A 26555-nucleotide genomic window follows, 5' to 3' on the forward strand; every position below is an offset into this window, starting at 1 on the left:
CCCAGAGCTCACTCCCTCGAATGTCTGTGGCACCTCGGGCAAGGTGCCCGTGCTGCTCCATGCTAGCAGTTTGGAGCTACAATGGGCATTAGGAGTCAGACATACAAGGGAGCCCAGTGAAAGGCAAGGTGGGGCTGCAGTGCACCAGGGAGCCCATTCACTCCCTCTGTGGCTAGGGGAAATGAATCACATTGCACAAAGCCGCAATTAAGTCACTTGACTCACTCGGGAAGGAAAAGCCAACGCTGGAACTTGGGCAAGAGCCAAGCTGCAGGGTGAAGGGCCTGTACCAGCTCCTGGCCTGGAGTAGGAGTCCCAGAAGTTCTAAAGCTAGAAGGTACTGCGCCCCCAGAACGAGCCCCAGAGCTTCAACCACCGGCTGCTTGCCGTGCCCCCCTTTAACACACATCCCGTAAGCACAAGGGTTCAACTCCACAGCCCCTGATTGGCTTGAATTGCTGGAAGAACTTGGCCTTTCCCCACTATAGAGGTGAAATTTTCCACTCCAGCTTTCTCCTGGATCTCGCCCTGGAAGATCCCCACCAGGAAGGCCTGCTCTCACAGCGCTGCATAAATGCATCATTGCTGACGCTCCCGGCAGCAGACTGGCCTGGGGCATCTGCCTCCCATCCCCGTGAGCCCACCTTTCAGCTACATTTGGGCACGCACACAGCTCCCAGAGCCAAAGCTCCTTTGACACCGAAGCTGGATCCGTTTTGTAGCCCATCCCCATTCTCTGCGTTCAGGTCTGAGAGCGAAGATGTTGCAGGGAACAGCGACCCAAGCCAGCATCTGGAACGGAGCTGAACCAGAGATCTCAGGACAGGGCAATGCTCAGAGGAAGTCTGTTGAGGAGTCTCTCCCTTACCTTGCGGTGGAGCAGCTGGGCCTGCGGCCCTCCGTTGCCCTCAATTTCATACCGGACGCTGTTGAAGAGCGCGACGCCATACTGTTCCTCGTAAAACTGGCAGAATTCCCCCAGCACCTTCCCGGTTTTCTCTGAAAGTCAAAATGAAGAGAAGTTTAACACAGATGGCCCAACTTCAAAACACATCCAAAACCCACCAGACACGCACGCTACAAAACCCCTCCCCCATTTGCTGGGGAGACTCCTTGAGTCACTTTGCACTTTAACACGAAAGCCTGGGACTGAGATGATCAGTAAGGAAGTGTCTCACTTCCTGCAGCTGTGGGGGAATATCTACCAGCTGAAAGCATCCCTATCATGATGGTTAGCGTATCACTGGCCATCTGTTTGTGGGCTCGGGGGTGGACGGTTAGTGGAATCATCTTACTCTGATGAGCAGCGGGTGGGTTACTGATTAATCCATACACACTCTATTGCATTAGCAGGACTTGTGCTCATTTCTCTTCCTAGTCTAGATCCCTTCCAAATTTAAAATAACCCCCCTCCCGCTAAGTCCAACTTTTGTTTTGATCACAATACTCCTAGAAGACCGATGCTGAAGAACCCACTTGCACCTAGGCTAGGACCGTGTAGTCTCCCAGTTTGCAATAAACGGCTCTTTAACTTGTCTGCCTGCATTTCTATGGCACACATCACTGGGCCAGATACAGAAACAGGAGTCCTTCTGCCCTGACCATCCAGCCCTTTCTTGCGTTAGTGGTTATGCCAAGTGGGGTCACTTTGCCATATGGCTTCCTCATGCCCACATGCCCCACTCTTAGCTCTTAGAGGGATGGACAGGAAGAGGCATGAGAGAAAGATGGGGCTTTTGCTACTTTTTGGGTGCAATGTGACAGACTCATGCAGGGCACCGATCACTGGGGAATTCCACCTCTACCAAAAATGTCTTAAAAACGGTCTTCCGAGTGGCCCGGGTAACCTCAAAGTCCATCACCTGTCGTGTCACTTCAGCGCTGCCCGTTTCCTCCCGCTCCCGTTCTGAACGTGCCAGGAGAAGCCAGCCAACCGGAGGCCCTCTGGTTATGGAAGGAATCCCACAGTCCAGCCCGGTTATGGAAGGAATCCCACCAAGTGCCCATGGGAGCTGCTCCAGTGCACCTGCCAGCAGCCTATCATCCCCGCGCTGCCCAAGCAGCCTTCCCTGCCTGAAGGGGAGGTTCCAACCTCTTACTGGGGAGTGGCAGAGATGCAGAACACTTTTCACCTGCACGTTCCCCATCTGGACCCAAACCCAGCTCTCTCACTGGTGAAAGGGCAGCAGCTTTCGCCACATGCGACCTGCCCCCGGGTGCAGCACGTCCTACTGAATCAAACAGCCCTGGGCCAGGTGAGTCACCTTTCCATCAGCGTCCGATCCACAAACAAACCCAAATCGTGCAACTCAGAATGGAGTGGTGAATAAGGGCATGTGGGCAGACTGTGCCGCTCAAAATATTTTCCCATTCCTAGTGCCAGCAATAGCAGCGACCTTTGCCAGGAGGCAGAGCTGGCCAGCGCCCAGAGTGCCGCCTCCCCTACTGGGAATCATGCTCCGGTCTTTGGAAGCAGAGGCCAAGATGCAGAGTAGAGGGATACGGGAAAGACTCCTACAGAGACTCCAGAAACCCTGATTTGGCCATATAGCATCAGGTGGGAACTCAACAACAGTTTTGTTTCATACGAGAACAGTCACTGGTGGACTTGGGGCAAGAGATAGTGAAAATCACGGGGGAATTTTAGTACAACATACCCCTGGGACCAGGTGACAATATATTCAAAACTAAGGTCTGCTCTACAGTTAAACTTGTTATTGGCATAGCTGTGTTGGTTAGGGCTGTGATTTTCATGCTGGTATAAACCCTGATATACGGGCATCAGAGTGCTTTTGCCAGCATAGCTTTTGTCTCAGGGAACTGGTGAGTTCCCACGTCTCAGGGAATCACTATGCCGGGGGAAACTCGGTTATGCTGGTATAAGCTGTTTCTGCACTATGAAGGTTTGCCAGTACAACTCTGCTGGTATAGCGATGCCAGCAAAGCTTTTCTAGTGCGGGCAAGGCCCCGGGGGTCCCTCCTGCCCTGCTACCGGTCTAACACACAAGCTGTTCCATACCAAAAGGAGAACTTTCTATCGGGGTGGTAAATACTCGGTAACTTACCCTGGCACGAACCAGTCAGCCTCTACCACCGACGCTCCCCCACCACCCAGCCAGGATTTCTCCACTATATCACAGTTCAAGCTTCTTCCTTGGCTCAGTTTGCTGTTAGGGCCCCACGATCCAAATTCTATCCCTGCTGTAGCCATGACATTTCAAAATAACCAGAACACGCAGCACGGCAACAGCGGGCAAGTACTAGGCACATTTGTTCCAATATGTATTTGATCAGGGAAGTTCCTCCCCAGCTCTTTGGGATTCTGCAAAGAACTCCCTTAACCGCGCTGGAGGATACCAAGTCGTCCGTGCTGGCCACCAACTTGGCTGACGCCAGAGACCTCCAGAGCTAAAAAGCATGAACCTCTGCAGTCAGGTTCGGAAGCTGGGGTGGGACAGAGTCAAACTCACATCCGCTGTGGCTCCAGCGGAGGCAGAACACATTGAGCAGCGGGTTATACTAGCAAGGTCACTAACAGCAGGACAACACCAGTGAGTCAGACGTACGTGGACCAATTCTCAACTGCCCCAAGGCTTCTTCTAGGAGAAAACCCTTCTCGCATCAAGGCTTGTTTGTGTTGCAGCCTAAGATCACCCCTCAGACCTGAGACTCCCACCTGCTTCCTCTGCTAGTGTCGGGAGCGCTTGGAGCTTCCTGCGGCTCTGGGACTCCCCAAGGGGCAGCTGCCTCCCTTGAAGAAGGCCTTGCCATGACTGCACATGGCCTCAATTCACACCACTGCAAGAGTCTTCCGGGCCCCGCCCCTCTTGCCCTCTGCGATAAGGGCTTCTGATAGAGAGACGGCAACGCAGGCACGGTGATTATGACTTTGATAATGAAAGTGAAGGATGGGGCTTGGCTGCGTTCATACACAAACCCAGTAATGAGCAGGGATAAAGGTTGCCCTCCCTACCCCACCTCCAGGGCAGCGCTCAGCGCAGACGCTGTATTTAACTGCGGCCTAAAAAGGCAAGTCAACAGCCGAGACAGGCTCTGAAGTTACCAGTCACAGCCCCCAGCTGTGGGGCGTTCTAGAATCCTCTGCCAGCTCCAAACTCAGTCGTTCAACAACCACCACAGATCCCTGCTCCACTGCTACCTACTCCCGATCATTTCATAACATGCCTGCTCATTAGAACCCCAGGGAAGATGCAAAGCAAAAGGTACACAAGCTGCTCCCCATGTAAAACAAGTTCAGCTCTTCCAGAAACACTGCATGCCCCATCAGTACCGTCATCTGGGCCAGTCACTGCTTTCCAGCAGGGCATTTCAAAGGGACCTGAAGGGAGTTCAGTGGGATTCAGCTGCCTAATTCCCTTTTGGTTCCTTTAAAAAGTCCCAGCCCCCATTCGGTTTAGGCCCCAGTCATGCTGCCACTGAAATCAATAGGATTTTATCTATGATCGGTTTTCCCGAAGTGCTCACACATATGCTAATGCACCTTCCCTGCCCCGAACAGCTCCCAATCCACGTTCCACAAGGCAACAGGGAGTGATACCAGAACAGGATGCCATGGGATGCCACTCAATGTGCAGCGGCAATCAAAAAAGCACACAGAATGTTGGGAATCATTAAGAAAGGGATAGATAAGAAGACCGAAAATATCATATTGCCTCTGTATAAATCCATGGTACGCCCACACCTTGAATTCTGTGTGCAGACCTGTTCACCCCCACTCAAAAAAGAGATATTGAAATTGGAAAAAGTTCAGAAAAGGGCAACAAAAATGATTAGGGGTATGGAACGGCAGCCATATGAGGAGAAATTAAAGAGGCTAGGACTTTTCAGCTTGGAAAAGAGATGACTGAGTGGGGATATGATAGAGGTCTATAAAACCATGATAGATGTGGAGAAAGTAAATAAGGAAGTGTTATTTACTCTCTCTCTCATAACATAAGAACTAGGGGTCACCAAATGAAATTAATAGGCAGCAAGTTTAAAACAAACAAAAGGAAGTATATTTTCATACAACACACAGTCAATCTGTGGAACTCCTTACCAGAGGAAGTTATGAAGGCCAAGACTATAACAGAGTTAAAAAAGAACTAAAAAAAAAAAAAAAAAAAAAACTCTGAAAGAAAGAACTAGATAAATTCATGGAGGATAGGTCCATCAATGGCTATTAGCCTGGATGGGCAGGGATGGTGTCCCTAGCCTCTGGTTGCTAGAAGCTGGGAATGGGCGACAAGGGCTGGATCACTTGAAGATTCCCTGTTCTGTTCATTCCCTCTGGGGCACCTGGCATTGGCCACTATCGGAAGACAGGATACTGGGCTAGATGGACCTTTGGTCTGACCCTATATGGCCATTCTTGGGAACAATAAGATCACATGGTTACTCACTAAGGTATGCATGCGTCTTGGGTGTATCCAGACCCTGCAGTGGGAGCAGGATTGGGCTGCTTGGTTGTAAGCTCCTTGGAGCAGGGACCTTGTCTGGTAGGTCTGTACATTACTGTGCACACCTCCCATAGGAGGGGGATTTATAACACTAAGAACCAGAATGGTTTTGGCAGACCACTCCATCCCAGTACCACCACCGGGAAGGTCCTGAAATCCCTATCTATCTACCCCTCCATCTCGTCACTGACACACAGCTGGCAGGGTCTCTGCTGCAGCCCGCTCTGCTTCACCCGTCCGCCAGCCAGGCCGTCAGAAGGTTCAGGATGGATGAGCAGAGCCGCGTTTCTGGCGTGTGACTTTTCCCTCCGTACTGCATCCAAGACAGAGCCCCTGAACACACGTCCCCGTCACGTGGGAGAAGGCTGATCTACCGAGGGATGCTACCGAGTGCAGTCAGCAAGGCTGCCCGTACCACACCCATGCCAGAGACGGGACAATACAAACTCTCCCAGCTGGCACGGCTGCTTGTTCCCAGTGATTATGTCTGCACAGCATGGGAAGCAGGGTCCCTCTATGCACACTGCAGAACGGCAGGGAAGGTCCCCTTTGGACTCTTGCTTGAATGTCGAGACATGAAGGGAACATTGTCCATTGAACGGACACCACCTGAGAACTATTCTATTCCCGGCTCTGACACTGCCTCTTTGTGCAAGCGACTTTCCCCTTCGGTGCCTCAGTTTCCCTTCCATCTCCACAACACTAGGACTTAACCGCCTCTGAGTTGCCATGGATTTCAGTGGGAGCAGAGTTAGGCCAATGCCCAGCACTACTAAAACTCCCATCCTCCATGCAGTATACAATGTCTTAGCCCAGTGTGGTTGTGGGTTACACACTTATTAACGCTATATACAAAAAAGACAGATCCCAGAGGCAGGAAATTCCAGACATTAAGATTGTTCCGTCAATACTCGCATGCCCGTATTGCACATCCTGTAGAGTGTGTGTAATACAGGACTGTGGTTATGGAGGAAGAATGGTGGTGTTATGGTATAAACCAGGGGTGGGCAAACTACGGCCCGCAGGCCGGATCCGGCCCCTCAGGGTTTTGGATCCGGCCTGCGGGATTGCCCCCCGTGGCGTTCCAGGAAGCAGCCAGCACCACGTCCCTGCAGCCCCTGGGGGAGGGGGAGGCAGAGGGCTCCACGCGCTGCCCTCGCCTGTGGGTACCTCCCCCGAAGCTCAAGGATACTTTTAACCACTTACGGAAGCAGCCCCGTGTCCGTGCTTAGCAGCACATTGGAGGAACTTTCCTACAGAGCATGCAGTCTGAATACAGACCGTCTGAGGTTGGCACCAGTAATGGGACTAGCCTCCATGGAGGGTAGGGAAGAGACAGGCTGCAGAAGAACAGGGAAGGTGCATGGTATAACAGAGCCTGCTCTTCCACCGCAGCCACAGATACCTTCCCAAATGGCCTCTGCACCACCACATCTGCTCCAGCAGGGCTCTGGCTTTTCCAGCCACAACCCAGGCCCTAGAGAGAACAAGTTTAGATCAGGATCTGTACAGATCCCACCGCACCTCCCCACCCCCTCTCCCAACTCTTGCTTGTTGGATCGTCCATCCACGCGGATCCATTCTGCGATGGAGTTCGTGACAAGCCCAGGCATCAGGCTGGCAAAGCAGAGCTTTCCTTAAGGTGAGCTGAGCAGAAAGGGTGAGAGACAAACTCAGCGCCAGTCTGGGAGCATCTAAGCAGGTACTTTCTGCTTTTGAGAGGCAACAGCTGCGTTTCACAGGGATTCTTTCAAACAAAATCCTTTCCCAGGCGAACCACCGTCGGGGAATTAGAGGAAAAGGTTTTCGGTCACTTTAACAAGCCCACGACTCTAGCCCCTTAAGAACTTTGTGCAGACAGACGGTGTGCTCCAGCCAGGGAGCCCTGCCAGATTGCACTGCTGGGAGCACCACACACACAAGGATTTCCTGGGGCTATCAGCAATAACTGGAGGATTTGGGGCAGGGTGAAACCACTGTGCGCTTTCGCCTCTGGTCTTTGACTTTAAGAGGCGTATGGACAAGCCATGTTTACAAGCGTCTCAGAGTGCGCGAAAGGGGATCGTACGGGTGTGGCACAGGGGAGCTCGCCTGCTAAGGGCCAATGACACTCGCTAAGGCAAGGCACAGGATGGGAACGCTGCAGGGGCTTCCCGCACCTAGCGGACCTCGCCCATGGCGTTCAGCAGCACCCGGAACACCCCAAGCAGCATCCTGGGGCTTGCGGACTCCAGCGGGAAGGCGTGTGAGTTCACCTACTGAACAGCTCGGCGGTGGGTGCGTTTTGTTCCCCCTCCCACTCACAGGTGCTCTCTGATTGGTGCAAAGGCCCAGGGGAAGAAGTGCCTCGGCTGGTTCAAATTGGGGACTAAGGTTTGGAACAACTCCATGCTCTCTTCTGGGCTATCGGCTCCCCCTGGGGAAGTGACCCAAAAGGGTCATGAGCCCACCGGACTGGAGCCGCTGCATGGAGTGATCCCCGTGGGACAGGAGCCATCAGTGGCTTCCCCTGCCCCACTCCATCCTCTCAGGGGAGGAGACATGGTGGCTCCAGCATGCATCCCATCCCCAAATTCAGCTGAAGAGATGGAGTCCTGTCAGTAAGGCACTGGGCTGGGAGCCAGGAGATCTGGGTTCCATTCTCAGCTTCGCGAGAGACCAGCTATGAGACCACAAGCAGGTCACTTTCTCTCTCTGACTCAGCTCCCCATCTGGTCTGGTTAAACTGAAGAGTTTTTGGGACAGGGACCATCTCACTGGGCAGCAGCTAACGGTGGGGCTCTGGCCTTCGTCAAGGCCTCCACGAGATACCTCAGTACAACTGGCATTAGACAGATACCGAACAAACAGTTTGGTCCTTCCCCAGCTCCAGAGACTGGGTCCAAGTGTCCTCCTGCACCTGTGGCAACGCACCCCCCCTCCCACCCCTAACCCACTGGGTTTACCAGAACAGAAAGCAATTAGCAGCCGAAACGCCAAGCAAGGGAAGAGAAGGCCTGTTCCTTCCCACTGCTCTGCAGCAAGTGGTCAGGACATGAATGGCAAGGAAGACTGGTGCAACCTCTCTGCGCTGCCATCCAAGAGAATTCCACAACCCTTCAAGCCAGCTGGAAGCTCTCTGGGCTGCAGTAGTACAGAGGAACATTGCATCAGATCTCCCTTGGTACCAGGGTCTCCTCTCCCCCACACACACCAAGTGCGAGCAATTACAGGCAAAAGCCCCTTCGCTGTCTCAGCACCACAACCGGAATGCCTGATCAGCACTTGAGCAGGCGGGCACTTGGCCAGTGTTCAGGAAGGACATGCACGTCACAGCCACGGACTAACTGAAGCAGATCACACGGGGAGGGTCCTCTAGGGAGGATCATTGCATGCATTTTCAAAACAGGCGCCGTGGAGAGGCTGGCACAGAGATGGGGCTGCGAGCAAGCGGTCCCAGCGAGCTTAAGCCGGAGAGCTGCAGACAGGTCTGTCAGCTGGATCTGGAAAGATTTTAGATTCTTTGGGTAGCCAGGCTCCCAGGGTCAGTCCTACACAGTGGCAGACTCCCTGTCCTGGAGGGGAAGCAAGGATCCCCATGGGTGCCTCTTCATTGCACTGTCCACTGGGGTCCCTTTGACATATACAATCTCACTCACCTGTCCACGTAAATCCAGTGAGCTCGGTACACTGCTCTTCCCCAGAGGGGCTTGCTGCCAGGGGACCGGGGCCCAAGGAGAGGAAACGTTCAGCAGAGAACAGCGTTGCCATCTCAGGGCTCTCCAACGAACCCAGACAACCGGATTGGAGATTAGAGTTGGCGCAGCGTCTCGCCTCCCCAGGGTGGCGTGTTTAAGAGGCCAGCCCTGCAGGGGGGAAATGCCACGGATGCGGTGTGGGTCACCTCTCCGGCGACACGCTGGCCCACCGCCACCTTTGGAGCGCCATAGAAAAGCTCCATAGAAGTTAGGGGGGCCCCCACCACCAGTGCCCGAACAGTGGCCTTGCCCCACCTCTTCTCCCAAGGTCCCGTCACCCGCCCGCTCCTCTCGCTGGCCCCCTGCCCCACCCTGTTCCGGGAAGGTGGCAGAGAGGAGCAAGCAGCGGGTGCAGGCAGGACCTCAGTGGAAGAGGCCAAGCAGGTGCGGGACCAGGGTCCAGAAACCAGTGGGCCTCCCCACACACACTTCTAGGGAGCTTTCGATGCTCGCATGCCGCCTATGCATGTCTCCCCACCGAATGAAGGGGAGGGCAGGGGAGATCTACAGCCCCGGGGCTCTTTATGAATTAAAAGGTCTGATCAGGACACCCCACCCCTCTAAAGAGGAGGTCAAAAGTGTTCTGGGACCTCCCACGTTGCGTTCCCCTCCCCTCCCAAATAACTACCGGGGGGGGGGGGGGGGAAGCAGCCTTGATGCACGTCACACAGAATCTAGTTCATGGTTAGACTCGCCATGAGAACTACGGTGGTGCAACTCCCAGAACCCAGCACAGACTCCCTGTCAAAACACACGGCAAGCGGGATCGAGGCAGCGTCTGCTTTGTGTTTCAGACTTCCCTCATCTCCTGAGCTCCTCACACAGCCCCCTCTTGCACTGAGAAGCCAGAGTCTACGTGGCATCTAGTCAATATAGTGACTTTAGTGGGGCTTCTGACCCTTCCCTTGCCTCTTAGCCAGCTGCTGTGGTTTAAAAAAATAAATCCTGTTTAAAGAAATAGATAATTCTCTCCTGCTGTGTGAGGGACCCACACAAATAGGGGGATTGACCTATTATAAAGAGGGGAGGAATAAAGGGACGGGAGAGAGCCAAAAACAGTGCACCAAACTACACAAAGTGTTGTCAAGTGTGTACAGACAGACACACCCCCTTTCACTGGACCCTCGCTGAGGGAGGCCACTGGTTTTATAACTCCAAAGTTACTGATGCTCCACAGTTTCGCTGTTCCCTTGGTTTGAGAAAGTCAGAAAATCAGAAATGCAGAATCAAACTATATCCATTGGAGGAAGGAAACCCCCCCACCATTTCAATCTGGTGGCATAAGTCACATCAGTCACACAGCGCCCCACATTTGAGGCGCAGCGGATGGAGGGGTACGGTCCTGTGTAGGAGTCGACAGAATAGAATGAGACGAATAACTAACCTCACTTGTAATTCTAGCGGGGAAAGCAGGGCGATTTAAAAGGCGCTAGGGTCCCTTTAAGAATCACTTCTGCGGTGTTCTGCAGGGGTCCAACAGGTATGGTAGTGTCAACCGGGGCTCTGGGGCAGCTAAAAGCCACCTTCTGCACCATATGCTAGGCTTGCCATGGTCACCATTAAGGCCCAGCGATCAAGTTAACCAGCTAGTGAGTTTTGCTACTCAAAGGGCAGCCCTACTGCTAGAGGGGGGTCAGTTTCGCACAAGCACACACTACGCACGTTACACCCTTCCCCATCCCAAATCCCCAGCTCTACTGATGCACTGCCTCGGTTCCCATTTGTTGCTAGCAGAGCCCGGCACTGTTCCCAGTCACATGCCTGGCCAGGTGGGAAGACCGTCATCCACATGACTGGAGAGATCAAGAGTTTCCCTCATTTAGGATGAGAATGTGTGCCTAGTTCTCCAGCAGTCACTGCACTAAGCCTTTCAATGTGATCCCCATTTCCACGCTGAAGAAAAGCCAGAACACTTCCACTTCACTCTCCTTTGGGCTGATTTCAAAGTAAAAAACTTGGGCTCCTTCGAAGCACCGTTCGTATGGGGTCAGGGTATATGAGTGCTCTGCATTCTGGCTCCTTTCTCTGATCTGCTCCACCTGGATCAGAAAAACTCCTCTTTGACTTGCTCCACGTGGAGCAGGCCAAGCACAGGTGGCTGTCAGCTCTGTGCTCCTTGCTTCCCTCCTAGCGGAGTGAAGCAAAAGATGGTGGTGGCAGCAGGTTCTCTTCTCTATAGGGAAGACAACAAGCAAGATGCACTGGAACAGAACATCAGGAAGCAGGAGGAGGTGCCCTAGAATGCTTGCAAACCCAGGAGTATGGATTAAAACCAACCACTCGAGTGATCCTCCTCCTCCTCGGTAAGGAGAAGGTTAAACAAAGTTGTTCCCAACACTAGAACTACTCAAAGATTTTCCACAGACCCTTTTTTTTGGATGAAAGAATTTTTCCATCTAGTTTGCATATTTGTCAAAAAAAAAAAATAGTTCATAGGAAATTAACATTTTTCAAAGTTTCCTGCAAAAAATCTGTTTATATTTTCCAGCCAACTCTACTCAGTGAGTTTCTCAAACCGCTGGCTTTAGACTCCCAATTGGAGCCTACATAGGCCACAAGTTAGCATTAAATAAGCCAATTGATGGGGGGGACAGGCAACTCCCCTCTTTATTTTCTAATCTAACAGCTAGGGAAGAGGGTGTGGTTAAGAGGCTTTTAAATAGGTTTAGCAGAGCTTCTCTCCCAGTGACAGTCTAGCTTCATTTTGCGCACCCCAGATGTTGCCAGATGTCATTCTTCATACGGACACAAGACTCCAATCTGATTGCGTGATGGATGGGCTCTCTGCATACCCTGCTCAGTACATATGGAGAGGGAATAAAGTTGTGGGGGAGCAAAACAGCATGGTGCACCACTGGGTGCTTGGATTTGGAGCGCTAGCTTTAGGTTCCAAGAAGGGCTGGGATAAGAAGAGAGATCAGAATTGAATTTAAAACTGCATGAGCAAGTTGAGGAGCAACGTTCCGACGTATTTCAGAACGCCACCCACATGACACAGCGTGGAATATTGAGTTCCACTAATAAGATACACCCTCACATCAAAACAACCCACTGGCTGACCGTTCCCTGGAGGCCAGGACAGTAATTGCTAGATACTGACAGCTTAGTTAACCTATTTGTGGTTGGAAATGCATGGGATAGCTTGACGCTTCCTTTACCGTACTCCCGTGTGTATTAAATGTTACATCCAAGTCGAATATGGTTCTAACCGATTTATAAGTTGGCAGGACAGGAATGCAAAATGTTGAAAAGGCTAATTCGCGGCATCTTTTAGAAAGAGATTTCACAAGTGAAACCTCCACCAACACACAGCAGGGTCCATCTTGTACAAAGGATCATTCCTGAACAGTTATGTAGCCTATGGGCAGTGAATGATTTCATGGCGTTGGAATTCTGAAGAACCAGAAGGAAGTCTCATTGCTCGAGTCATTTAACTCTAGTCTAGTCTCTAGATAAAGCACTTGAGACTCTATGATAGGGAACAGCCCAGTACTGCCCATGTACATATGGAGTGAATAGGCCTTTTCCATCTAATTGCAGCGAACCTGGAATTCTGCATCCAGCTGTGGATTTTTTCCATGAGTTCAGAACTATACAGTTCACTTCACTCCATACTCAGAGATTGCCCACCAATCAGTCCTGTCCCTGCTATAGAAACTGATGCTGGAGTGCCAGCGGATTCCAGAGCTTCTGGTGCTAGCAGGGACTTCCACCCGAGGGGAGGTTTTCCAGCGTGATTTGCAGCAGTTTTGTTTGGCAGGTGGGACCTTTGTTTTGAATTCCTCTCCTTCAACTTTGCCCTGGAGAGAGGGAGACTGAACAGTGGCCTCCAACAATTTCAGAAACTATTTGATCTATCCCAGAGATTTGCAGATAGCAGGAGGAAAAGAATGCAGCATCCTCTCTTCAAGGAAACCAGCAATGTCCGGAGAGTGCTAACCCAGACCACACACACGCACATACACTGCAGAGCATGTTGCTTAAAAAGGTGGCAAAAGGCTCTTCCATTTCAGCTCCGGTTACAGCTCTTCCGGAGTGACTTTCATGCGAACAGTTGCCAATTGAGCTAGTAAGATAAGGAGTGGGGAAAAGGACCAACCTCATCTTGGTTGCAAACTCCTTGTTTTACACCAGTGAGGAGCACTGCAGATAGTACAGAGGAAATGAAGATGAACCTTGATCCTAAAGGATGGAAGGGGATAATCAAGTCTGCAGAGATCACAGCACCTATCTGGGTGTGAGGCGTTGCGTGGAGGTTCCTCACCCTGCTGATGTTTTGCCACTGTCCTTTCTTTTGTCATGCTGCTCCCCAGAGGCTTGTGTCAGGCTAGTGGTCAGTCTCAGACTGACTTCTTCTCTCCAAGTGTTTGACAAACACTTCTGTGCCAAGGATGGGAAGATATTAAGAACCCATGTGACATGAGCTGCTTCCCTCCTTGGGGACCTGCTCTTGTTCCTTGTTACTGAATGGGACAGGGAAGTAGTACTGGAGCTGGATAGGCTAGGGTTCCCAGTTTGGGGATGAGCCCAGAACGAGAGCTTCAAAGTCTCATGTGTGCGACTCCAGCAAGATTTTTGGCCCAGTGCTGCAGGAAGGTTGGCAAGATCAGATGCTCTCCTGACAGCATGCCAACTGGAGCCAGTAGCTACACATGGAGGTTCGGCTCCACACATTCACAGCCAAGCCACTCCCCAGGATGGGACATGCTGGGGAGTAGAGAGTCTACTTCTGAACCCAGCTCCTCCTCAGAGTTAGGCCCTTTGGCTCCACTACGATGCCAGTATGCCACTAGGTTATGGAACAGGTTCTGCACTTACAGCCAGGAGAGAAAAGCTGGAAACAATTCAGACAAGGAAGGGATGGCCTGGAGGGGTTATGGAGAGGGGTGGGTGGTTTCAGGTTTGGAACACACAGTGAGAAATGCATGTTTTTGCAAGGTGGTCGGGGAAGGAAACGGCTATTAGGAACAATAAACCTTCCAAAATAACATCACCTATTTTGGCTTCTCCTATCGGGGAAAACCCCCAAAGAATGGATATCCAACGGGTTATTTGCAACTTGATGTTCTATTGCAAATCAGGGCATGTAAAAAAAAAAAAATCCATTGTTTGGGTTTAAAAAAAAAAAGTTTGAGAAATGTTGATGACAGAAAGACTAAGATTTAGGAGAGTATTTTGAAGTCTCATTTCCTTCAAGTTCATGGGAAAGAGAGATAGTCTCGCTCTCCAGCAGCGAAGACAGTGCAGTTACTCATTCTTACTAATTAATGACAGACCACTTGTTAGGTCTTCGGTGAATGGAAATAGGACCATTCCTTGCATTGATATTAAAAGGAGTTAGAAGGAGTTTCTTGATCAGATCAAGACTGAGTATTCCCATCTCCTGGATCTGAAGTGGTTTAACTACCCAGGAAACCCAAGTTATTCCTTTGGAATTTGTCAGAGATCACTGCCCAAGTGCACTTATTTTTTCAGTTCAAGCTCCCTTCACACCCATAAAAGATGAGCAGTGAATGCCCTTCGCTTTCCTACTAGTGCTAAGGTTAAAAAGGCTTCCATCCTACCCCTATGCCCTGGGCAGCAGATCACAGTTGTAAGAGTCCATGCACTCTCTTCATATTGTTTCTTTATCCAGTTCTCACGTCATCCCCCCGATGAGGCTAATATTTAAATATCATTGCCGCGAATGCCCCTTTTGTGAAGAACCAGTTGGGCAAGACAGTTTGGCCAGACAGTTTGGCCAACCATTCAGAAGGTGGGATGCTGACCCCAAACTTCCTTGCCTTGGGAGACTAAGCCCTGGTCTACACTGGGGGGAGGGGGGGAGAAATTGATCTAGGTTCCGCAACTTCAGCTAGGTGAATAACGTAGCTGAAGTCTATGTACTTAGATCGACTCACCGCGGCGAGTCGACTGCTGCAGCTCCCCCATCGACTTTGCCTGTGCCTCTCGCAGCGCTGGTGTACAGGAGTCGATGGGAGAGGACTCGGGGGGGCGATTTATCATGTCTAGACTAGATGCGATAAATCAATCCCTGCTGGATCAAGCCCTGCCGATCCAGCGGGTAGTGAAGACATGCCCTAAGCCGCTCTTCACATACAACAGGGTGGCAGATGTTATGGAGATCAGAATCAAGTTCTGGGCAGGGGTGGAAAAGGGGTGTATTTGGGAGACATGGCATCCTGATGAAGGCATTTTCAGAAGTCGGTATCTCAGCTAGCCACAGATTTTACCCGATTTCTGGTCCCTCTCGTAAGCCGAAGCAAGACACAAGCATATCATCCTGCCAGAATACGGATGACTATAGAGCTCAGATACCTGCCCGACACCCCACCCATGACAGCACTAGGCCCACCCACCAGCTGCTTGACAGCTCCTGACAAGCACATCCTCGCCGCTCTGCAGACAGTCTCTGGCGGTGCATCTCGCCGAGCACCGAATGACTTTTGGAAGCCGGGCGGGTGCGTGGCAGCATGGGAAGTTTACTTTGGAGCCAAGGCGGGAGCCTTTCACAGATATGGGCATCTAGTACAGGGCAGAGAGCCCACGTATCGCGCCTCAAACCAGCAGCAGCCCAGCGTCAGAGACAGAGTCTGACAGCGGCAAAATCCAGCTCTTCGTTTACCATAGTGGGAGTGGTCACATAGGCAAACACAGGCTCCCTTAATGACCGTGCCATCCACACATTCTTATGCAGCGAGTGTTTCCGAGCCTAGACAAGGAATGTGCACACCAGCCCCGACTCGGCAATAGAAACAGTTCCCACCCTTACAAGTAATAATCCATCCACCCTTTCTTGGTGTGAGTGTCAGACACCCAGATGGCGAATGAACAGAGGTGAAGCAAGCCAGCATCCAGGCTGCATTGGGTGGATGTAATTTCACAGGTGATGCAACTACAGGCCCTTTTCGGGTTTCCACATGCTTCTTTTGTTTCCCGTTTCTCCCCTAATCCAAACCCAGCGTGTGACTGAGGCAGGAAAAGCGAATAGGCCAGGGTGGAATGAACCAGAGTGGAATGAAGCTCCTTTCAGCCACAGGAATGGGAGTTTCCTGGCAGCATATGCAGCATGCTAAGGAGGGAACAGTAAGACGTGCTTATTTGAAGGGCTGCTTCTATGTAGTTCAGTCCCGACACATCACACCTCATCCTATTCCAACCCCAGGCCTCTGCCTAGCAGCTGGCACCAGCCAGGTGCTTTTGCAGTTGGACCATTAGGGAACCAGGGCAAGGTTTGGAACCAAGGTCTCCAGACGTAAGTGATTAGTGTGTTTGACCACTGTGTCAAATAGCCCCGGCTGGTGGCCGGCTCTGTGCACTTAGAACTGGCATTATTCCGTGGGTGGCCTAATCAAAATCCAATCCGCAAATCCACTCCCCGCTCACACCCTGGGCTTCTCTTCCCCCACGCAGAAGTATCCAGTGCTAGCCAGGTGTGAACCGCGAGGGGAAGAAGAAAAGCTCCAACAGCCCCACAACTGGCCACGCTGGTTTTGGCATTAGAAAAGAGGGAGGGACATTTCCAGCCACAGTCACAAGCGGAGTTTTCCAAAAGGCCACCCTCGCCCATCCCTCAGCTTTTGCCCTAGGGACTCGCCCAGCAGCTCACCCATCGTGAAGGAGCCACCAAGTCATCCCGCAGTTCGCTCAGTCCCAAGCTGCTTTACTCTGCTCCCTCCACGCACTTCGGCCTCCAGTGGCACATCACCACCTCCTCCAGGAATCTATTCCAGATCTCACCCCCCTGCTGTCTGAGGTACTTACCTGCCGCCCCTCAATGGAGTATCTTAATGCATTGATACTCACAGCACCTATTAGATAGGTTGGTATCCTGCACGGCACCAGGGGAAACTGAGGCACAGAGAGGCTAAGTGACTTGCTCAAGTTCTGTGGCAGAGCAGGGAATTGAACCCCCATCTCCCAAGTCTCGGACAAGTCTCTAACCACTGGACTGTCCTCCCTCGCCTGCTGTGGGGGAGGGTAATGCTGCCTCAAACTCACTCTGATGCCAAGGTAAACAGTTCACTAGAGCTATTCAGAAAATGATCAGCATTCACATTCCAAACCAGATGCACTGGGCCCTTCCCATCGCTCTTCTGGGTCATCCTCAGGAGGGGATGTTTTTCTCCTGCAGATGACGATGAATCATAAGCAAAGATTGCAAACCACGCTGGGTACACAGAGGGTGCCAGTACCGGTTACACAAGAGCAGCATATCAGAGAGGAGTCCAGCGAGACACTAGAAACCCGTCACAGATGTAGTTGACACCCATCGGGCTGCTGAGAGGGGAACGAAACCCAGAACTCCTGCGTGCTTTAAGCCTCTGGAAATCTGAGCACAGATCTAGCACCCTCTCGGAGAGCTCTGTAGTCCAACTGCCTTGTCTCTGGGGCCAGTGCTGACCTCCTCAGTATCACACCATTCCCACAGTCCGGGATGCTACACCCCGTTCAATGTATTCATCTTAACTCCCCAGTGAGGCAGGCTTCACTATGCCTTTATGCACAGAACGCAGACCCTAGCCAAGCTCTAGTCACCATCTACCAGACAGCAACCAGAACCAGAAGACCAAATACTAGTGAACTGCTGATGCAAACTTCTCAGGCCCAGCTCTAGGCTGGAGATAGCCTCATCACCAGGCCTAACATGGGGAGATACACAGAACCCAGCTCAGTCTGCGCTCCTAGGGGAATTGGCTAGCAGGAGTGCCCTGAAGCTGGGGATTTGTTCCAAGGGATTTGGTAATATGGGCACGGGAAGAAGGGGGGGGGGGAGTTAAAAGCAACTTTAAGGCCTCCACATGCAGGGGAAGGTTTCCTTTTGAAGAGGATCCCACTCGCTCTTAAATCGCCACCCCTTATGGGTGTTCAGGTCTCTGTGGAGCGCTTCTGGGAGGGGTCACAGCCACAGAGATCCTTGGGTTTGCTGAGCCGGTGACATCGGCCAGCACTCGTATCAGAGAGGGCACGCTGCCCCGGCTGCCTTCGGACCCACAATTCAACACTCTCTCTCCATGCACTGTGCTCCTCAGAACACGGCTGCCCTCCTCGCACCTCTCAAGAAGCCATGACACCATCTTCCAGTTCACAGCAGGACCTGGTTCACGGGAACCTTCCCCTGTTTCACTGGACTCCTCACCTCACACCTGCTTCCTCTCCAGCCCTGCCACTGGCCTCACTACCACTGGCAAGAGACCCCTCTCCCGGACAATATTCCCGCCTCGGACTCCCCCATCTCTTCACTTTGCCCATGGTTATGCCTCAACTTCCTCTTCTCCCTCCAATATCCTATCAGCGCCATCATTAAACCAGACCTGTCCTATCTAGACAGCATCTTGGAGCCACAAGGAACACTACAGACTATCCTCCACGTTCGTTCATTCCCTGCCCCTCCCAGGAACAGCTTGCCCCAGCATGCATAGCCAGCCACCTACGGGAGGTCCAAGGAACCAGAGCCTGCTCGCACTGACACGGCTGTAAATCCAGCGCAGCCGCACCGGGCCTCCACTCTCCTCCCACTTGTGCCATTTGACACAGCTGCAGCTCCACTGAGTCACGGCACGTTGCCACTGGAGTAACTGCAAATTTTGGCCCCAGAGTGCTTCTTGGCCAGGTCCAGCATTGGGGACACTCTGGTTTTGCCCAGACATGCCTCCCTCCGGGCGTGACTGTCCCAGTAGCCAGACGATCAGGTTGGAGAGTGCCATTGCCCGCGAGATAAATAACAGTCCGAGTGAGCAAACAGAGCCTGTTTTCTTCCAATTACCCTTGAAATCATGTGAAAATGCGGGATACTTTAAACAGGCTGTGGCTGTCAGAGTCAGCTGACTTGGCAGCAGGGAGATCAGAGCCTGCAAACAGTCACTGCACTGCAAGGGGCTGGAGCACTTAGAGCAGAGACTGAACAGAGCTACTTGGTGGGCCAGCAGGTTGGTTTCCTGCTGCTCTCTGAAGTTAGGACCTGATTCCTACCCAGCCTGATTATCAAGTTTCTATCCCAGCCGCTGCTAAACAAAATCTGCAGCCTCCCAGCAGGGGAAATTTGCCTTAACAGCCACATGCCACAGGTTAGATGCTCCCAGCTACACCTCCTCAGGTCTTTGTAACATGGGGCATCTAAATCCCTTCTGCAGACAGAACGGACAAGGCAGTATGGTGGAGAATGAGACAGACCTGCTTGGGCATCCATTTAATGGCCCAGATTCTCTAGAGGGCTCCGCTCCCACTTAGGAACCTAAAGGAAGGTGGCCCAGTTTGCAAAGAACACAGCGCCAAAGGGCATGATGGAGCACTGTCAAAGGTCTGCCCCCCACAGTTGTGGGCCCTGAGCTTTTCTGAAAACTCTGGGCTTTACAGAGCTGAGAAAGTGTGGCCCCAATGACTGCCAGCAAGAGAGATTGCTCCTTTCCGAGGGGGTGTGTGTGGAAAGCAAAGGCCACGTACACCGTTTCTCCATACATTAAGTGGCATTGACGTATTCTCTACGCAAAAGAATAAATGGACACAAATCTGACATCAGGAAACATAACATTCAAAAACCAGTAGGAGAACACTTTAACCTGTTTGGTCACTCAGTGACAGCCCGGAGGGTGGCAATTTTGCAACAGAAAAGCTTCAAAAACAGACTCCAATGAGAAACTGCTGAACGTCAATTGATATGCAAACTAGATACAATCAACTTAGCCTTGAATAGAGACTGGGACTGGCTGAGCCATTACAAACATTGAATCTTTCTCACACTTGCTTCTTATCAAACTGTCTGTACTGGGCTATCTTGATTATCACTTCAAAAGTTTTTTCTCTTACTTAATTGGCCTCTCAGAGTTGGTAAGACAACTCCCACCTGTTCATGCTCTCTGTATGTGTGTATATATATCTCCTCAATACATGTTCCATTCTATGCATCCGAAGAAGTGGGCTGTAGCCCACGAAAGCTTATGCTCAAATAAATGTGTTAGTCTCTAAGGTGCCACAAGTACTCCTCGTTCTTTTTGAGGATACAGACTAACACGGCTGCTACTCTGAAAACTGACGTATGTGGCTCTGATACACACGCACAGAACACATCCCTCTACACGCTGGAGTATCTCCACAGGCAAGAGCCAGTCTAGGCCTGCTCCCATTCACATGGATACAGAGGCTCTGCGCTGCATGTTGAGAGGTGGGATGAACCTGGGTGTGGCCGAGTTGGCACGCTTGTTACCATAGCATGATGCCTCCTGTCTCACCGGGAGCCTTTGTTTCCCATCCTACCTGTATGGCACACAGTTTCCGGCCTCCCTCTCCACCCTGGAAGCCCTCAGGTAGCCAGGGTGAGCTTTAGAACCAAGAGAAAGCTAAGATACACTGTGTGCTGCCAACGCTTCCACCACACCCATCTTCATGGGCCACCTCATCCCAGAAACCTCCACCTGAACCGGGCATCTGGCCCTCCAGGCTCCATGTATCATCCTGTAACTGGGACTTCTGCCACGTGCGGTCTCCCTCGACCCCCCACCTGCCCAGTCCGTGTACTTCAGTATCAACGCTGTTTTTTGAGATGCCTCTTCAAACACGATCAGATCACACAGAACTAGCAGTTTGACTGGCTGGCCAAATGTTTGCCCTAAGACAAGAGGGGATAAAGCATCAGTGGTCCATAAATTCTGACTTCTGTGTCAAGTGGCCCAATCAGCTCTTCCACTGCTCTCCTGACAGCTCATTCCTCCCTCCTGGCCTTAGACCAGCTTGAAGTGAATTTTTAAAGCACTCGTGAATTCGTCCTAGAACCTGGAAGGTTCACAGCAGAAAAACTGGCAGAACCACAGCTCTGATTAGACCATCAGGAGTGCTGGAGTGGCTGTATCTATCTTTCCCCCCTATCTGGAAGCTGCCCCCAAGTCACCCACCCCACACACTAACAAAGTGACCTGGCGTCGTGAGCACTGGCTAATATTTTACCAGCGAGAGAAAGGTCTTCTGGAATCTTTGTGGAAGTGTCCCAGGTTTCCGTGCTGCCCCCTGAAGTCAGTAGGCCAGGGTTACGTTATCTCTGGAGACTGGAAGGCAGGTGCATACACAGCAAGATGCTAGAATAGAACGGGGACCTTTGACAGCTCAAGTGGCAATGCAGGAAGACAGGCCAGGATGTAGATGGATTCATTACTGATGCACAGCATGAATGCACCAGCATGCAGGAATGCAGCTATCAGTCCCATGGTGCGTCTACCCCACATCAGTGGTGAAAGCACAGTAGAAGAGCAGTTGGCTCCAAGCCGTCTCAAGTCCCGTCTACACTACAGGTGCTATACTATAGTGGTACAGCTACGGCGGTGTAGCTATGCTGCTGTGGCCCTGTGGTGTAGATGCAGACTACAGCAGTGGGAACAGGTTTTTCCATTGGTGTAGGAATTCCACCTTCCTGAGAGACAGTAGCTAGATCAGTGAAAACGTTCTTCTGTCAACCTAGCTGTGTCTACACTGGGGGTAGGTCAGCAAAGCTAGGGCACTCGGGGATGGGGATTTTTCCACACCTCAAGTGTTGTAGCTATGTTGCTTTAAGTGTAGACCAGGCCTCAGACACCCGAGTGGTCACCTTGCAGGGACTGATGCAGCCTGGGATTTAGAGTGAAGATGTATAGGAATTAGGATAATAACCGGCTCCTTCAGGCTGGCAAGCGATCAAAGGCCTGGGTGGAGAGTCACCTGCACCACATCTCCTCTCCGGCACACAGAATGGCAGCTGCTCAGAGCAGGGCAGCGGATCCAGTTCCTCTCCCCTCACCGCTCTGTGTCTGGGCCCCTTTCAGCCGTCTGCGGGCTCCATACGCTCTCACCAAGGAGACATCTATACTAGGAGCGACGCAGCGTTTAACACCCAGCGCAAGCTCTGCGGCCCCAGCCTTCCCTTTGCCACGGATGCCTCATCATCACCCCCCGGAGAGCGTGAGTGCTGAGCAACAAGATGGAGGGAGAGTCCAATGAACGCCGCTCCATTGCTATCTGAGACAGGGTCAGCGAGATCGACCCTGGCCCTGCGCAGAGCTCGGCAGCCCCGGCGCAGAAAGCGCCTCTACCCCGGCTCCAGCCAGAATGATCAAGGTGGCGCTGCTCCTGTCAGACAGCACATCGGGGCGAGGGAAAGGGATAGTTCACGGCTCTGGGATAGCTGCGTCCCACCACAGAAGTATGGCCAATAAATGACACCAACCAGGCCAATTTAGCGGAACATTCATCACTTTCCACCCAGAGGGGTCCCCCACAGATTCCAACGGAGAGAGGAATGGACAGGCACAACGCTGCCAGGGATCAGAGTAAGGGTCCCCCTCAGGTCATGTTGTTTCCAGCGGTAGCTTTGTACAAGACTGGCCAAGTTCTTAAGCAACACCAGCCACAGAGGGCAGGCCCCAGACCCTGGGAGATTGAGCATGGCTTCTGTTCAGATGAAAAGGCAGGTTGTGGCTGTAAATAGTTGGCTTGAGACACAAAACCTCAGTGTGTTCTTGCAACAAAGACAGAGTAAGGTATAGTTACACCCCAACCTACGAGCTTCTGTTTGTTTGGGCTGGGCATTAGCAAACAAATAAAGCAGAGTCCATATCTCGGCAATAAAAATCACAAGTCCGGGGATAGCTGGTGTTTTCCCGAAAGCCCCAGTTACTGGAGGACGGAGATTTTTTTTAAAAGCGAAAACAGATTTGCCACAAGTTGAAGTTTTGATCCCTTATAGATGGAGAAAAGCTTGAAAAATGTGATGCCCTAAAGGCTCAGAGAACCCCAGACAAAAACAAAGACACAGAAAGGAAGTAAACAGAAACCCAATTTGTTCTTTTAGTCACCTGATTTTTTTAAGCCAAGTTTGTGTTTTGTTTTCTGGGGGGTGGGAGGTGACTCAAGGTTGTGAGCCCTTGGGGTGGGGAATACTGCAATTGTTGCTATCAGCTCTGGAGAGGACTTGCAACCGGAAAGGAGAGATGAAAGGAGAGATGCATGAGCAGGGCTTAGGGGCAGGGATGAAAGAGTAAAGGGGAGGGGAGGAGAACTTGCATAGCACTTGTCTGCATCTCCAGTTCAGTTACCAACTCGCCATATCCATTCCAAAGCAATTGCTGCCACATTCAGACTGTTGCTTCAGGGAAAGTAAAGCCAGTTCCTCCTTCCTGAGACACATGGCTATTTTGGAGCGTGCCCAAGGAGGACAACCTGTGGATAGATGGCTGCCTATTGAGAACTAAGAAACAGTCAAGTCCAGAGAACGAGCATTAGCTTTTAGCCAGTATTTTGGACTTCCGGGCCTACTGAGCAAGAGCACCATGGATTAGACCCTGGATTCCTATCTGGCAAGGCCAAGGACCGAGCCACCGTCCTGCATTCCTTGCACACGCCAAACTTCCCCCACGTCAACCACATCTCCTAATTTAGCAGTATCCTACTATCACGCTTTGCTTAATTTCAGCGCGTGCGGCTTTGAGAGGGGGAACCCAATGCTAACATTGCATCCTGGATATATAACTGACCCAACGAACGTCAATAGCACGACTGGAACTCGGGATCCACAGGACAAAAATGTCTATCTAGCTAACAGAACTACTCTTAGCAGGACAGCTGTAGTAGGCTTTTATCCCCATGTCACCAGCCACTGGGACGGGGTGGGGGGTGGACAAAGCCCTACACTGATTGAGGTTATATTGCCCAAAGCCCTCAACAGAGCAGAATGTGCCTCACGATAACTGTCTGTGTCCTGTTGCATTCAACTGCAAGCAGCAATTCCCGGGTCATTCTCTACATTGGACAGCACCTCAGGGGGAGAATTAACAGTAAAACATCTCAGGCAAAATTCCACCTGCATGATTCATAGATCTGGAGATACTGGCACACTGGCCAGTCTTGCCAAAAGCGGCTTTTGGAGTTAAACATTTACTATATAAAACTACAGATTAACTATTTTGTCACTTTGGGGAGATTCTGGGGGAAGTAGTTGGGAAACCAAGGGAAGATGTACTAGCTTGAGCAAGCTGAACGGGCAGCACTGATAAGACGTGTCCTAATGGCCTGCTACGTTCAGCCTTTCAGTTTACACCTTGGAGATCTTATGAATGGATGGAAGCCGATTTCAAGCTCAATACAAACAAGGCAAAATAAAGGTCCCCTCCCTCCAGAGGCCACATGGCTTCCCTGGGTAAACATCAGAGCTGCCAGCGTACTCTGAGCCAGACTCCACAGCCCCCACCCTCCCAGATTGAGCACTGCTAGGCAGGAAGAGAGACATGCCAAGGGAAACCTCAAGGACAACTAGACACCAATGGCTTTGCTGTTAGAGCCAGGCGCTGCCAGTACAACCAAGGCTCAACGATCGCTTACCTGACATCCATCCTTCACTCCCTGACTCCTAGGAGCTTATGTAACGCATGGGTCACTAGATCCACCGAGCAGGAGACTCCATTATCGTCGCCAGATAGGAGTGCCTGGCTCTTTGGCTCACTCTGTGGAGACTCATGTTAAGCTCAGGAGGTCCCTGGGGATGGCCAAGGTGGTGGTGGCCATCTCAGTTTTCTAGCTCACATTTCTCCTGCTGTGGCTGTCTGCGGTCTCTCTGGCCTACCTCCCTCTGCCCTCGCACGCCTATGCTCAATCCAAACCAGTCTTCCTCTTGCCCGGCTGCTCTGACCACTAGGGGCTCCACTGGCCTTCATCAAATTCACAGTCCTCAGCCTCACTCTGCCTAATACCTTCCACCACTGCCCTGCTCAGGCAGTGAGCTCTCTTCACCTTCTAGTCAGTCCCCTTTGTATCCGCCTGGTTCTCCCCCATGCCCCCTTCACATACTTCATGCATCCTCCAAGACCCTATTCTAGAGATTAGCAGGCCATATACAGATTTCTCTGAGTGCCAGCCAAACGCACACCCATCCCCCTCTGTAGCACACACCACTTTTAGTGCAATATTGCTGTCCACTCCGACAGCTGCTTCAGAGGGATTCCTGTATCTCGCATTTGCCGCATGCTTCTGGACTCAGGATACTGTAAGAGACAGACAGTGGAATAGCCTTTTATGAGGCCCATAAGTGATGGCTGCAACTGATAAGGGAATTGCTAAAGTGAGTCGGTTGGAGGGAGGGAGAGGGAGAAAGAAGTTGCCCGTTATTCATTAAGGCCAATCCAAGCTGGAAACCAAAAAATTTACGATCATGCTGGAAAGATCAGCCAGCTGCATTCGCAGGGCTTGCCTACATGGAGAAGTTCTCACCTTTTAGTTCAAGGGCAGGAAGTGTTTATGCAACCTCTTAAATCTGTTTATTTCCGTTTTTAAATCAGTTTGCTTTAGTTTGCTCAAGTTAATCGAACAGGTTTAAGCCAGGTCGAAATCTCAACAGTCCCTAAGTAAGAGGTACTGCTCAGGTATCAGCAGCCACCACAGATAGGTTTGCGCCCTTAAACTGTTTTTATTAATACAAAGAAACAAAAGTAACCCGCCTTACAGATTAAACTGGTGCAACTCCTGCCTTTAGACAAGGCCCCGGGCAACATCTACGCTGCAGTCTTTCTGAAATCATCCCACCACTGGCGCTTCACCACCAGCAGCTTTGCCTAGACGTACCCTTAAATGCCTGGGTAGGTCTATTAGCCAGCTCGGGTCAATTGACTTGGGCTACAGGGCCATAAAACTGCAGTGTAGTTGGTCGGGCTCAGTGTAGACATCCCCTATGTCAGGGGTTCACATACCCGTGGGGGTACGCAGAGCTCTTCCAGGGGGTCCATCAACTCATCTAAATATTTGCCTAGTTTTACAACAGGCTACATAAAAAGCACTAGCCAAGTCAGGGCAAACTAAAATTTCACACAGACACTGACTTGTTTATACTGCGCTACATACACTGAAAGGTAAGTACGAGATTTATATTCCAATCGATTTATTTTATAATTATCTGGTAAAAATGAGAGTCAGCAATTTTTCAGTAACAGTGCAGCTGGGACACTTTTGTATTTTTGCATCTGATTTTGTAAGCAAGTAATTTAAGTGAGGTGAAACTTGGGGTACGCAAGACAAATCAGACTCCTGAAAGGGGGACAGCCGTCTGGAAAGGCTGAGAGCCACTGCCCTAAGTCACTCAACTAATCCTATTGAGTAGGGTTACCACACGTCCGGTTTTTCCCAGACATGTCCGGCTTTTCGGCAATCAAACCCCCGTCCGGGGGGAATTGCCAAAAAGCCGAACATGTCCGGGAAAATGCCGGCCGGGCACTTCCCCTCCCGCGGCGGCTCTGCTCCTCCCCTGACTCTTCGGCTCTGTTTAAGAGCCAAGCTGCCTGAGCGCTATGGACTTCAGGCAGCCCCCTTGCCTCCGGACCCCAGCCGCCAGCCGGGCACTTCCCCTCCCAGC

At 51.5% G+C, this 26555-nt stretch overlaps 1 protein-coding gene across 1 annotated transcript in view; it reads right to left on the minus strand.

Moving 5' to 3' along the window:
- NIBAN2 (niban apoptosis regulator 2) overlaps positions 1-26555 on the minus strand; it is a 96687-nt gene that overhangs the window by 47033 nt on the left and 23099 nt on the right. Inside the window, exon 2 of the mRNA XM_034793736.1 lies at positions 869-999. Within this exon, the coding sequence (XP_034649627.1) occupies positions 869-999 (131 nt within the window). The remainder of the gene's footprint in view (positions 1-868; positions 1000-26555) is intronic.

The sequence above is a fragment of the Trachemys scripta genome, chromosome 17 (genome assembly GCF_013100865.1).
Source record: "Trachemys scripta elegans isolate TJP31775 chromosome 17, CAS_Tse_1.0, whole genome shotgun sequence".
NCBI classification, from domain to species: Eukaryota; Metazoa; Chordata; order Testudines; family Emydidae; genus Trachemys; species Trachemys scripta.